The sequence below is a fragment of the Sebastes umbrosus genome, chromosome 23 (genome assembly GCF_015220745.1).
Source record: "Sebastes umbrosus isolate fSebUmb1 chromosome 23, fSebUmb1.pri, whole genome shotgun sequence".
Taxonomy (NCBI): Eukaryota; Metazoa; Chordata; class Actinopteri; order Perciformes; family Sebastidae; genus Sebastes; species Sebastes umbrosus.
In genome coordinates, this window is record NC_051291.1 from 5965842 (window position 1) to 5980379 (window position 14538).

General features: G+C 38.0%; 1 protein-coding gene across 1 annotated transcript in view; it reads right to left on the bottom strand.

Annotated features, from left to right (window-relative positions):
- Positions 1 to 14538, bottom strand: part of LOC119483158 (mucin-19-like) — a 29721-nt gene that overhangs the window by 12002 nt on the left and 3181 nt on the right. The window contains exons 3-31 of the mRNA XM_037761243.1: positions 13253 to 13446; positions 12420 to 12464; positions 11648 to 11873; positions 10348 to 10477; positions 10136 to 10199; positions 9123 to 9205; positions 8279 to 8474; positions 8056 to 8181; positions 7827 to 7947; positions 7052 to 7187; positions 6888 to 6965; positions 6724 to 6793; positions 6456 to 6593; positions 6190 to 6339; positions 5579 to 5673; positions 5341 to 5473; positions 4740 to 4983; positions 4163 to 4203; positions 3866 to 3954; positions 3447 to 3601; positions 3231 to 3369; positions 2972 to 3076; positions 2628 to 2822; positions 2234 to 2306; positions 1975 to 2144; positions 1650 to 1806; positions 622 to 732; positions 226 to 367; positions 55 to 83 (exon numbers count right to left, since the gene is read on the bottom strand). Coding sequence (XP_037617171.1) covers positions 55 to 83; positions 226 to 367; positions 622 to 732; positions 1650 to 1806; positions 1975 to 2144; positions 2234 to 2306; positions 2628 to 2822; positions 2972 to 3076; positions 3231 to 3369; positions 3447 to 3601; positions 3866 to 3954; positions 4163 to 4203; positions 4740 to 4983; positions 5341 to 5473; positions 5579 to 5673; positions 6190 to 6339; positions 6456 to 6593; positions 6724 to 6793; positions 6888 to 6965; positions 7052 to 7187; positions 7827 to 7947; positions 8056 to 8181; positions 8279 to 8474; positions 9123 to 9205; positions 10136 to 10199; positions 10348 to 10477; positions 11648 to 11873; positions 12420 to 12464; positions 13253 to 13301 — 3490 coding nt within the window. The 5' untranslated portion in view covers positions 13302 to 13446. The remainder of the gene's footprint in view (positions 1 to 54; positions 84 to 225; positions 368 to 621; positions 733 to 1649; positions 1807 to 1974; positions 2145 to 2233; positions 2307 to 2627; positions 2823 to 2971; positions 3077 to 3230; positions 3370 to 3446; positions 3602 to 3865; positions 3955 to 4162; positions 4204 to 4739; positions 4984 to 5340; positions 5474 to 5578; positions 5674 to 6189; positions 6340 to 6455; positions 6594 to 6723; positions 6794 to 6887; positions 6966 to 7051; positions 7188 to 7826; positions 7948 to 8055; positions 8182 to 8278; positions 8475 to 9122; positions 9206 to 10135; positions 10200 to 10347; positions 10478 to 11647; positions 11874 to 12419; positions 12465 to 13252; positions 13447 to 14538) is intronic.

Consider the following 14538-nt stretch of genomic DNA (forward strand, 5'->3'; position numbering starts at 1 on the left):
TGTGTAACTGGTATTTTGTAAATGTAGTCGTACATGAATATAATTCATACTCACGACAGTTCATTGTTCCATTTTCACAGCGACTGAGGAGGATAATATAAGAAAATCATAAATATCCAGTTGTCAATGTAGCAACTAATGAAAAGTGCACAATTTTTCAGATTATGCTGAACATATACATATGTAGACATGCTGTATATATATGTGGAGAATGGCTGAACTTACCACTCAGTAGACTGTATCATCACCACTGCCCGAGGCTGAATGATAGTGTCATTAAAATAACAGGTGCAGTTTCTCAATTTGGTGCATTCACCAGTATTTTCATCATAGTATGGTGCCTCCTTTGAACATCTTGGGTAGCAGCCTTTTCCAAGAATACACATAATGTTTATTTTATGGGTGCAAATGGATTTGTACTAAACATTGACTAGAAAAAAAACCATTTCATAAATATCTAAATTGTGAGGGTTTTATTCAGTTTAAATAAGTTTGCTTGCAATACTGCCAGAATTAGAAATTAAAACATTGTTTTCAATTTTCATTTTCACTAAATTTAACTGATGATTAAGAATTAAGTTTAGCTGTTATATTAGGATAAAACTGAGAAAGTCTGCTTACCTTCCAGCTTGCGAGTCACATAGTTGTCTTTGCCGCAGGTTAGCGTCTCACCGCAGGCTTCATAGTGCCAGCTACACTGGCCCTGCTCGTTGTAGTAGTCACAGTAGACCGCTAAGGTTTAAATGATGACAGGGTAAGTTGTTACAGACTTATAGAGTTTATGTTTATGATTTGCAGAAATCCAATAATAATTGACACACTTTTCATCATATGGATTGTTGGCTATATTGATTGATTACTTTATTTATGTGTCTTACACAGTGTCAGTCCCTGCATAATGACAAAGAAATATTCCAGTACTGATAAAACATTATATAAAGTGTGTAAAGTACGTGAAATACCAAGCAGTGAAATGAAACTTGGATATTTACCTTTAAATTGTCTCTAATGTACTATATGTTCCATATTACCAACTCTTTATCATGAAAGTAAACTTGAACAAGAGATGATGCATCTTTAGCACTTTGAGCATAGCCCACTAAAAAAATTGTTTTGTTAAATGCCTCCTTACATGATGATCTCCTTTCACTCGACTGACTGGTGCTGATCTAATCTATGTTCTCTTTATGGGTTTAAGTTAGAAGTTGTTTTAAAATGTCGCATTGCTGCTACCATCTGAAAAAAAGATGTCTTTAAAGGTGTAGTGTGTAGGATCTGGCGGCATCTAGTGGTGAGGTTGCAGATTACAACCAGCTGAAACTTCTCCTGTGTGTCAAGCGTGTAGGAGAACTACAGTGGCTGACGCAAAAAATGTGAAAACGTGAATGTCCTTCTCTGTTTGGTTGGTCTGTTCTGGGCTACTGTAGAAACATGGCGGCCAGCTCCGTGAAGAAGGACCCGCTCCATATGTAGATATAAAAAGCTCATTCTAAGGTAATGAATCTTATTTTCAGCTGATTATACTCTAAACAAAACATACTTCTTAATATTATATTCCATCTCTGCTAATAGATCCCCCTAAATGTTGCACACTGTTCCTTTAAGAGTTAAATTAATGTTGGTGGGGGGAAAAAAGGGTCTTAACTTACGACACAAATCAGGCGTCCTCCATTTTACACACACATCCTGTTCGCTGCAGGCCTCTGCGTAGGCCGCCACAGCTGTGCAGAAGCCCAGGAACTTCCCTTCAAACTCACAGGAGCAAGACTCCTGCACACAGGCATGGTAGTAGGGATCTGGATCCACCTGTAGAACATCAAAAAATAGAGCTTTTACTAACACATCTAAGGGCTCTCTGTGAGGGGTCTATAACTGTATATACTTATTATATGGTTTCAAAGCTATAGCAACTGCACAGGAGTCCAACCCCTGACCCCTGGTGTTGGTGTCACGCTAAATATGTAAAATACATACTTTTAAGTGGCAATCATTGAATGTGTCTCCTGTAAGGATCATACAGCGCCGCTGGGCCCAGGCTGAGCAGTAGGAGTTGCGTTCACATGGAAATATCTCAGTGGTCACATCAGAGCAAGGAGGTGTGGCGGCTTTCCAGCTGTTGCCAAATGCCAGAGGACTGGACTCCACTAAAAAAAATAAAATGTTTTGGTGTTATTTTGACCACTGTGACACAACTAAACGTCATAAGCTTCATAAAATCAAAAAGAAAATGTACCTGCTGAGCCACTTATCTGAAGGTCATTCATCTCATTGGAGTCAAAATTGCCACAGAGGCCGCACACTCGGTTCTGCAGGAGAGATGGTTGTGAAATCAATTTTAAAATGTATTAAAAAGTTCAGCAAGTACACTTAAAATGAAAGGAACTGCTGATGTTTAGGGAGGATGGATCTATTAGTGATGATCAATGCTTAAATATAATGTTAGTGTCTTTTCTAGTAGTAACACATAGAGGCTTTGATCTAAATCGAAGTTGACTTGAGCTGGTTAAATAAATAAATCAGTACAAAGTTGAGAGAGAAAGCAAGAAGACATTAAGCAATTTAGGCTCAGGATCAAAGTGTGACAAGTGATATATAAATGGCTAGATTTCAAAATCCTCATCACTCACCCTCCAGTACGCATGCAGCTCGATGGTGATCCGGGTGTGTTTGTCCCAGATGAGAGTGATCCCTCTGCTCGGCACTGAGATTATGATGTAGAGTCCCACGGTGTGCGTGGAGTAAAGCGGATCTTCCTGCAGAGACCAGCCTTTGTGGTGGCGTCTGGTCACCTTCATGTCGCTCAGTGTCAGGGTGACTTCGCCCTGTTAGGACAGCACAGGTACAACTCATGGTATAAGAATATTTTTAGTGTGTGAAGCAATGGGATGGAAAAAAGTGAATAACGGAATTAATATTAGTATAATGAAGATAATGATAATAAACATGTGGACAATAGCTCCCAGAAATCCACCTGAAGGTCGAGGATGATGGAGCGAGAGCAGGTGAGCGCCTCATCACAGCAGGGGACGCTCTCCACTCTGACAGAGAAGGTGCCCTTTCCATTTCCACAGTCATCCTTTAAGTAAAAAGATCATATTTAAAATGAAAAATATGGCAAACTCTATATAAACTATATTTTTAAAAATTCCCTATAGTATTTGGAGGATGTACTGTGTCCTTTCAAGGCGATGCATTGGAGGCCTACAAAGCTTTCATGTTTCATGTCTCACCTCTACAAGTATGTACTGGCATTGTCCATCAAAGCGGTACCATTTGGAGTCGAAGGTCTGGTAGTGTCCGTTCCCATAAACTTGACACTTCCCGGGGCAAGGCTCGTCTCTGCAGTGCCACTGACCCTGACCACAGATACTGTAACAGTAGTGATGTAAACCTTTTAGTCTCTGGCTTTAATAGCAATGAACAATTATGAAAGCAGCAGGTGTTACCATGTTTTGCAGTTGGTTTTGACGTGCTGTCCCACGCTGAATACTTTGCCACTGTACACACAGGTGCAGTTGTCCAGAGGAACACAGTTTCCACGGTGATCCTCATACTGGTCATGTGGGCAGTAGCAGCCACTCTCACAGGTCATATTGGTCACCTGGAAATCACACCAAAAGAATATGCTGTAACCATCACAATAAAATAAACCTGTATTTGGACAAAGTGATCGGTAAAAAAATTTAAAAATAAAATGACAGATTTCAGTAGCAGCTGCTCTCAATTTAATGCTAATAATAATAATAATAAATAGCCATATTATTGATCTTACAGTTTTAACAGGTAATTAGTCAGATACTGCTTTCAAATGAAGAATGAATAATGATTCAAGTCATGTATAGAAACATAATATCTGTTGACCTACCATTGGTTTGCTGAGACTGTCACAGGTTTTCTGAGCCGTGTTAACTGGGAACTCGGAGCAATGAAAACAAACCTTCCCATTTCTGCACCCTGCGTTAATTAGATTCCAGACAGTTCACAGATTTAACTTTTTATTTTTTTCCTTTTGTTTTGCAGAAACTAGCATTACATTTTTTTATTGTTAAAACTCTGGGTGAATTTCCTGGGTGAATTCCCACTTTTAACATATTAATGAAGTTGAATAATCAATGGAGCAAAGGTAACAAAGGGTGATTTTGATAGAGGAATATATATTTACCACAATCCGGAGAACAGTGCAGTTCTCCATTCTCACAGATACTGCAATAAACACAATTTTTTGGTTTGAGATATAAAACAATTTTGCCTACATACAGTATGTGTACATCATAGGTGTAGTCTACACTTGGTTAGGGTAGACAGTGGGTAATAGCCTCAGAAATAAATGGTATTTAAAGGTATACTATGCAGGATTTTCTTAAAACAGAAGATATAGACTCATACAAAAATAATCCCTCTCAATCATCACTTATGACCCACTAGAAGTGTTTGGCTGTGTCTGTATCCACAAAGACCTCTGCCTGTATTTTCTTCCCCTGGGTGTGTTGCCCCCATGCATGCATAAGCACGGATCCATGAGTAAGCTACAAAAATGATGGACACAGCGCCGCCGCCGCCGAATAAACGTAAATATAGCGACGTTGACAAAGCTTGTTCCAAATGAGAGTGAATCTGGGGGTTGGCTTTCAGGAGGGGCCAACTTTGAATATAGTATTTACAAACAGTAAGCGACAATTCCTGCATAGTATGCCTTTAAGCATTGTTATTGACTGTAAATATTCAGATGATCAGCTCACCACTTTCGTCCTTCGATAATAATAGATCCCGGGGCTGTTATACCGCCGTGGTAGTGACAACCGCACTCTGACTTTCGGGTGCAGATGTATCCTTGGTTCAGATGGGTTCCCTCCGGACAGCCACAGCCCTCCACGGGAGCGTCGTCCAGCCCACAGGTAGGGTCGAAGCCAGACAGGGAACGGCATGTGTGGTTGCAGGCTTGCATGTTGTAGGAGAATTTTTGGTTGTTCTGACATGTCAGAGCTGGGACACAACATTAACATTAATGTACCACTGATTTTAACACTACTATATGTGACATTTTTATGAACATAATTTTACACTCTTGGCAGTTGTAACACGGTAGTTGATTCAACCTATAATCTGTATAAAGCCTTTACATTTACTGTTATAAACATCTGGTGTCTGAATGGTTTTTAATCATCCTTTTATCATTATCACAAAAGTGAAAAACAACAATCTCATAAATGGAGCAGAATGTATTTGATTTAGGCTTTTTGGAGCCAGTTGTTATGTTGAACATTGGCTCTTTTCAGTGGACTGTGTAAAGTGGGAGGATACAGACAGAATAAATTGTATATTTATCAAAGCTGTACTTACTGCAGTTGGTAGCTTTCCTCCAGTCACCAATTACAACACCCAGACTGGCGCAGGCTTTGGCGTAGCTGCCCAGAGCAACACACAGGCACTGAGGCGGACTGTTGCCACAGTTACATGTTCTTTGGATGCAAGCCTGGAAATAACAAAAACAATCTGTTTTATGCTAACAGGAGTCAGTCATTGATATGTCAGTTGTTGAAAACACTAAAACTTATTAAGTACGGTGCAAAAGTGTTACCGTGTGGTAGTGATCAGTTGGGATGTGATCATGGCACTTAGCAAATATCCCAGTTGGGTTGTTCAACACAGAGCACATTTCCTCAGCATATATTTCTGCAAAAATACATATTGAGACAATGGAATATGTTTGTTTGTCCTTGTAGTTTAAGTATTTGTATATATATTTATTTTCATTAGTTTTTTTATCCTATTTATTATTATTTTCTAATTTATTTATGAACTTTTTTGTTTATGTAAATATATATATATATACATTCATTAATTAATTTATCTATTTTTAAATTTTATAAATACATTTTATATTTATTTGTATTATTATTTAGTTATTTAGTTACCTATCCCCCCCATAGTACAATGGTTTTGTCTGTGTATAAGTCTACGGTATGAAAGCATGTACCAGTATGTACGAGTAAGCAAGCAAACTGTAGAGCAAATTCCAGTATTTTAATATCAAAATATAATAATTGTATGTCTATTTTTTCTATTTAATTTTTTTAATAACTTCTCATCCCCGATATGTAGAATTCAGGCAGACAAATAAAATACGATGCATGAATCTATACACATATTTCCGACATTTTAGAAGCACGTTCCATCCTTAATTAGTACCGTTGTCAGTGTTGATGCAGGTGGGGGGTATGTTCCGAGGACAAGCACCAACACTCCAGGACTGAGCGAACGGTTGAGCCGAATTCTCGATGATCCCGCTGCTGGTGGTGAAGTCGTCTGTGGTGTCGTTGTTGCTGTTGCCACAAAGACCTGAAAGACAGAACGACTCTGATTACAAACTGGATCATGTATTCTTGTATTTTATTTTTGGTCTTGAGAGCTCATAAAAACAAAACTTTGGCTTGTTTGTAGACTGACATCCTGACCTGAGATCATGCCAGTGTGGTTTCTGGGTGGGGTGATGTACAGCTGGATTTCAGGAGACATCTGGACTTGGATCTTCATACCGAAGGATGTGTGGACTTGGACGTACAAGGAGGACTGCCAGAAAACCAGAGCATGATCTGACAGGGGACAGAAGTTGGTAAGTGATTAGGTGGGTGGGTAACTAAGGCTACAAGACATATCACATATTCAAATCTATGATCCAGTCAATAGATGCAATGGACGACAGTTCTTCCCATTTTTTTTTACCAGACTGATGAAGTTCAGTCATGTCCTCTTCTCCTAATTTAACCTTGTTGTGTGAGAATGTATACGAGTCCTGCCAATTCAAAAAAAGAAGGGCATTTATAGTCAGTGACATTTTTTTGATAGATTATATCATTTTAAATTCAAACCTCAAAGACTGCTTTTACCTGAAGAATCTGAAAAATAACTTTTGTCAGAGAGGGCGCCTTTGCAGAAAACTCTATTGTTATTGTCCAGTTGAGACCCTTAAAAATAAAAGAGCAGTTAGTATCATAAAAAGATCAAACATGGGGTTAATGTTACATGTTGAGCTAGTGGGGGAAAAATTCACCTGTGAAGCTACATACGTGCATTTACCAGGGACGACAAATTGTTTGCCATCGAATGTTGTCACAAACTGCCCTTCAATTAGACATCTGGTGGGGCAGAGGTTTTCAGAGCATCGCCATTTCCCGCTGTCACACATACTGTAGAAGACACATGAGGATGAAAACTTAAATTAAAAACTTTACGTCTCTTTTCTTTTTTCAATACTTATCCATATCTGGGAATTACTAAAATCAAATTTTATACAGCGTAGGATCCCGTATGAATCTTGTTTTTTTGCAGCCAGAGGTGACACGAGAGGGTGGAGCTGAGTATAACCAATCACTGAATAAGACATTTTTAGGCAACCAAAATGTTACAATTAACTTTCATGAACTGAAAACACACTGTGAAAGGGTTAAAGTTCTACGACGAAAACACGGACAACTCCCAGACCAGACAACACCGTGGTAGCGACCTGTCAATCACACGGTAGCCACGGCCTAAAGCATCCCCTGCTTTATGGTCTATTTGACTCATGCTGTATTGGAGAAGACTTGAAACTAGTGATTGAGACCATAAACTCATATTTACAATGTTTACTGAGGTAATAAATCAAGTGAGAGGTAGGCTCATTTTCTCATAGACTTCTATACAATCAGACTTCTTTTTGCAACCAGAGGAGTCGCCCCCTGCTGGATAGTAGAAAGAATGCGAGTTTAAAGCACTTCAGCATTAGCTTCACTTATTCACTTATTTCCCACTGGTTCTGAAATAAAGTTTGAACTGAATTGAATTACCATGACTGACACTTGGTGCTGCGTATGTCCCTGGTTGAGTAGCTCTTGCCAGCAAACACACAGGGGCAGCTGGACACACTCACACAGTGGAAGCCATCTGCGCGATCATTAAGCACCTCACCTACAACACAAATTAATATACCTTTTATTATTAGGCTCATGTAGGCTAAACAAGCAATGCAACAACAAGTGAAGAGCTACATCATAAAATCAGATTGTGCTCTCTCACCCTTTGTGCAGACACAGGAGCTGGTGAGTTCCTGGTTGGAGAATGTAGGGTTCATGTTGGAGCAGCTGGGAAGAAAGGGCGGTCCCTGTTCTACATAAACCAGGTCTCCTGGACAAGTCGGCTCCGCTGCATTCACCCACAGAAACAATCACATCATTCAAACATGAAATTTGAGCCAAATAATTTGAAGAACTTTAAAAATCTAGTTTTAGAGAGCACTTACCACATTCAGTTAAAGTTCTCCATACTTTCCAGGCGTAGCTTTCATTTCCACACTGTCGGACAACTTCTTTGAAGAAAGCACAGCCGATGTATCCGCTTGTTTCGTAGAGGTAAATGTTCTCTTCACAGAGTTGCATGTAATGAGGCGTCCTGTCTCGCAGACAATCCAAGGTGTAGGAAAAGAACATTCTGCATGCCTGCAAATATCATCAGAGAAACCACCTGAACATCTGGACCCATGACATATTGTATGGCTTTGTGGACTTTGTCTTATAACTTCAAATCTCCACCACTGACGTAGAAAAGAACAGAACAGAGTAGAAAATAATGGAGACACTTTGATGCTGATCTCAATATTATTATTATTCAGTGTTTTTTATTTTCCTCCTTATGTTTTGTATTCTATTCAATCGTATTTTTTATTTTAAGTGTTTTTATCTTATTTTACATTCATTTTACATTACATTATTACATACATTATTTTAAATTATATGCTCCTTTATTGTAAAGCTATTTGTGCTGCATTTCTTGTATGAAATGTGCTATAAAAATAAGTAATAAACTTTATTATTATTAAACTGAGGTGTGTTTAAACGCAGCTGAATGGATTGCCTCCCAAAAACATGAATTACTGAAAGTCATTACTTTATAACTAAAGAGACAGTTGCGTCAAATAATTCAAACCCTCTTTCCAGTGAGGTCAATGAGTGAAAAAACCCAAAGAAAGTAACGTAGAGAGGAGCAGTACAGTACCAACAGCAGACTGGAATCTAGTATCATCAGCATCCACTCTGATGGTTGTGTTTTAAATCATCAACAGTCAGCCATTTCAGCAGTTCACTTACTGGATTCACAGCGGAGACAAGATCTCGGGTTTGACATGTGTCATCAGCGAGCACGCTCTCCGTAACCAACTGCTGCCCGTTGCCTGATTTCATGAAAATTGTACATTCTTAGAGCAAACTGTATGCAAGCAAATATCAAAGTTTGATGAACAAAATGTGTGCAGCATTCTTATTATCAACTACATTATAATCATGACTAGAAATACTCATTCATTTTATACTTGTGGTTTCACTTGACTTATGAATTCTTCTTTTTATGACCTCCGCCAAGCCCGAAGGCCTATGAGGGAGGTTATGTTTTCACCGACGTTGGTTTGTTGGTTTGTCTGTTTGCAGGATTACTCCAAAAAGTCCGCGATGGATTTGAATTAAACTTTATGGAGGGGTGGGGTGTGGCACAATGAACAACCTATTAGATTTTGGTGGTGATCCGGATCATGATCCGGCTTCGAAAATGTGTTTTTATAACTCCGCTCAGCCTGTGCATTAACACCACAGGCTTTAAGACATGCGCAGTGTAACTGATGATGCGTTCATGACACGTCACCCTGCATCTTTCCTTCTGCCTGCAGAGAGAAAGCGAGGGGTGGAGGGAGTGGGGGGACACCTGTAGATTCAGCATTTTTTCACATTAAACTAGGTGAAATTACAGTTGAGTTCGACCAAAGCACACTTGGTGATTGTTAGAAAGATTAACGATGACAGTTTAGGTGAGTTTTATTTTGTTTGCTCCGCTGCGGTCAGCTGATCTCAGCATAAACAAAAATACACGTGGATGATGGCGCAAGCTGCATCAAGCTGAGAGGGGGGGGCAATCGTACTCGGGCAGCTTGGCGGAGGTCTGCGCTCTCCGAGTGCAATTCTAGTTTTAATTTAACATCACATACAGCTTAACAAAAGCTACAAATTCCATATAAAACTCATTTATAGGCTATTATAACCACAATTGCTAATGGTATTACTGCTATATTACAATAATCCTGCTATCAATTCCAGTCATTTAACCATCATACCTGAGACGTTGTGTTTTCCACACAGTCCAGTCATGTCGGTGCTCAGCTCCTGCTCTAGCTCCACCTTTAACAACAAGTTTATAAAAAAAGTAGCTTCAGTGGGTGAGTTTCGAGCTCTGCAGTACCAAACTAGCTGTGAGGTAGTGGGATGATGCATGAGGTGTGCATGTATTTGTGTGTCTGTGTTTATGCTCTTGTGTGTGTTAACTCACCCACACAGTGTCTATTCCTCCAGGTAGGTTGTGCCAGGTGACCGACAGAGGAAGCAGCGAGCTCTTCAGTTTAGTGTAGATGCCGTACTGAAAGATGTGCTGGTAGGTGTGGTCGTACGGAAGGGAAACACTGTTAACAAATAAACATACAGAGGTATCAAGAGAGGTGGAGGAAGTATTCACATCATTTACTCAAGTAAAAGTACTAACAACACACAATAAAAATACTATGTTACAAGTCCTGCGTTGAAAACGTTACTTAAGTAAAAGTACAATCAGGAAAATGTACTTAAAAGTATTAAAAGTACTCAATGCAGAAACATTTAAATCACTTTAATCTATCAAAATAATTAAAATAATTATAAGGAAATCAGCAAATTCTCATATTTGTGAAGCTGGAAACAGGAAATGTTTTTGCATGAAAAAGGACGATTATCAAAGTAGCTGCCAATTAATTTTCTATCAATCGATCAATCTACTAATTGTTTCAGCTGCACATTTTAATATTTTGAGTGCAGAAATCATAATTTGTAAAGGAACTAGTAACTAAAGTTAACTAATAATTGTAGTGGAGTGGAAGTAAAAATTTGGCTTGAGATTAAAATACTCACTAGTACCCTTAAATGTGTACTTAGGTACAGTACTTAAGTAAATGTACTTAGTTACGCTCCACCAATACAGATGCAGAGAACAGGAGTTATCACAGTGGATTTTAAAGACAAATAAAAACAAAATAATTTAATAAACCGTTTGTGTATGTCTGTTTGTATATTTCCTCTTTCTCAGACAAACCAGGTCTTTCAGGAAGTCTTCTCACTTAATCCACTTTGATTTGAAAAAATTATAATACTGGTTAAAGATTACAGTGTCCACCTCCCCCCAAATACAGCCTGTAAGTCACCTTGCAGAATGCAACAACTTGTATGTTTTCATTTGACTGAACCCGGAGAGACAACCCATTAATAATGCAATGTGTCTCAGAGTCAAAGCTAATGATCAACTAACACTGATGACATTAAGAATGCATAAAAACCACCTGGCTTGGTGGCTGAGTGTGAATGCCAATTTAAGTGAATGATTTGTGTTTGGCAAAACACTCAGGGGGGATGTATGATTGGATCGAACTTTGCATGAATCATTACTTGATGTCAGTTTCCCTGTAATGAAACAATATCAGGGCGGGTTAGGGTTGGGCTGTTGGATGTATGATTGGATCGAACTTTGCGTGAGTCATTAATATAATAATATATATAATAATAAAAATAATTAATATCAGGGCGGGTCAGGGTTGGGCCCGAACCTTTTCTTCTCCACCAGGATGTTTCCGTTCTGCACAACAGTCCTGACTTTGTTGATGATGATCTCGACTTGGACCAGCAGCCCGTTGTCACCTCGCCGTACGGTGATATCACATTCCACCCGGTTGTGGGTGAAGCGGGTGAGGGTGAACGGGCAGTTAGACCGAACGTAGTAACTTGAACCGTTGAAAGGCTGGACGACTCCGCTGCCAAACGTCCTGCAAGTGTCTGATCACAATCCACTGATTAATGCTCAACAATGAAGACATAACTGGGCTCAATAATGAAGCAGTAAATCAATTCAATTATGCTGTTATGTTGGATTTAGGGTTTAAAATGTCAATGTCTATTTTTTCTAGTATGTTATATGATAACATTTTGAAAAGTACCATTTTTAAAATCAATAAGCCACATGATCAACTATTATTTCAAGTCTAAAAAAATCTAAATCAAATCACGTTAATTTGCCACAATCATACACATGACAACGTACAGTAAAATTTGCTCGTGTCCAGCTCCAGAAAGCAAGTAACAATGAGTAAAATAAATTGACTAAAATACTATAGAATAAAATAAACCAAATAAAATAACATATTTTACAAAAGAAACAATAAAACAATGTAATGTATCAGTATGTTTCAGATAAATTAAAACAAAACAGTGAAACAATGAAATTGAAAATTTAAAGTTTCAGAAAAACTGAAACAATATAACCGGTACATATATCTGTATAATGAACTGATCAATATCCAACATTGATTGAATTATACTCACATTTCTGAGTTTCTGTTGTTGTGACTGATTCCCCTGTGCCTAAAACTAGGAGAGAAATACAGCGTCATGGTGGAAGTAAACATGAATTATGATTAAAAACACAAATGGATACAGCGGGGATTGTTATTGTTGTACCAGATACAATATTTAGATATGTAATGCACAGATAATGCACATCAGTGGTAGTAAAAATTGATTATTTTTTATATATTTAAGACTTTTACTTTTAGTTAAGTAAAAGTCGTGCATTGAAAATGTCACATACGTAAAAGTATTATTAGCTACAGTAACTCTACTTTACAGTATCAAAAGTAACTCATAATTGAGAACAATAGCTCCAGTCAGTGTTATACTAATTGACTAATTATATTATTGGACTAGTGGGTGGTTTAATCTACAACATTTCATCATACGTTTTGTGCGTAAATTATTAATTTGTAAAGTAATAGTAAGTAAAGCTGTCAAATAAATGTTACTAGAGTAAAAACAACAATATATAGTACAGTAGAAATAAAAAAGTAGCATGAAATTGAAATACTGTTCCTCAAATTTATACTTAAGTACAGCAAATATACTTTTTTTATTCCACCCCTCAGTGAAAATGACATTTCTTACTCCAGTTTGCCAAATGTGATTAAAAAAAAAAAACTAGAGGAAATAACCATAAAAAACGAGAAATAATTTTATAGAATATGGCAAATGTTAAAAGTTTTGCCGTTTATGCTGCTATAATTAATTAATTTTTGGTCCTTTTTTTGATTTTGCAATATCCTTTTCCCTTGTCACTTTTTTCTGCTTAGAAGAATTAATTAATATTCATAACTGCATCGTACCTGAGGCCAGTGCAAAGCAGAATGCCAGCATCCATCGCTGTGAGGTCATGCTGCCTGATGGTCTCTCGCTGCAGGAGACCAGATGAAACCAGGAGGAACTGCACACACAGCCCACCACATGGGCTTATATATATGTGCAGTGTCCATACGCACACTCCACCCCATACTTGTGCACACAAACGTAGACCAGGAAACTAGAAAAAGAAATCAGTTTAAACATTAAACTAATTAGTAATTCAGCAGAAACATGGAAATGATTACACAACGCTTGGAAAACCAGCTTAATTTAAAATCATATCCTGCTTTTCATATTGCATTTACAGTGACTATTTCATGGTTCAACAACAATCTCTATAATAATACTACCGTGGGAAATTTTGAGTGCGTCTGTTAAAGAGAGATCTTGATTAGAAAGAGGTTGGGATGGATGCACAAACACAGTGGACGTCTCAATATCAACTGCTAAAGAGAGTCTGAAACGTAATCCTGTTCTTTTATTTCTTTAAAGCCCTAAGTGTTTCCTGCCAGTAAATATCAACACCTTGTTAACACTTGGGTCATCACCCCTCACACATAACAGGTAAAAACAAATCTTGTATTATGGAGAAAGAGGGATGCTTACTTTTGGCAAACACTGGTGAACCAGACAATGCCTTTGCTAGTTAACAGAGGACAAATGGACCAATAACAAAGTGAGAAATGAGGCTAAGTAAATGACCAGGATGCATGAACCAGGAAATAGTTAGTTATTTTTCCGTTTCAGAGCTGAGGGAGAGTACCACATGACGTTTTAAAGACATGTTCTGCAGCTATACTCAGATTTCTTTTCATGCAAAGATTATACTTAAAGCTGCAAACTTGAGTTTAAAAGCTTCTCAACTTAAATCAGTGAGGTGGTAAAAGGATTAAGTGGCTTATCAACACTTCAGCAGGCTACATTAAAGCTGAGAGCTATCACCGTAACCCACCACCTGTCAATTGAGATATTATAGCTTCCAAATATGAAATTCTTAGTGTGTGTAGATATTAGTATTGAGAAGTACTTTCACTGCTTATGATTTACTACAACTGTGGTATTTATTGGTTGAAGGTAAAACTAAATTACCTTATGCAAGTAGTGTTTAAGTAGTTATATACAGTTGTAAACCACTGCAAAATACTGAGTGTATGTAGGGGAGAGTGGGGTAAAATGAGCCAGTGGGTAAGTTGACCCACCCCCTGTATCTTGGCAACTGTGATTATGTTTTGTCATGTGACCATAAATTCAGGAAATACCCATCATTTCT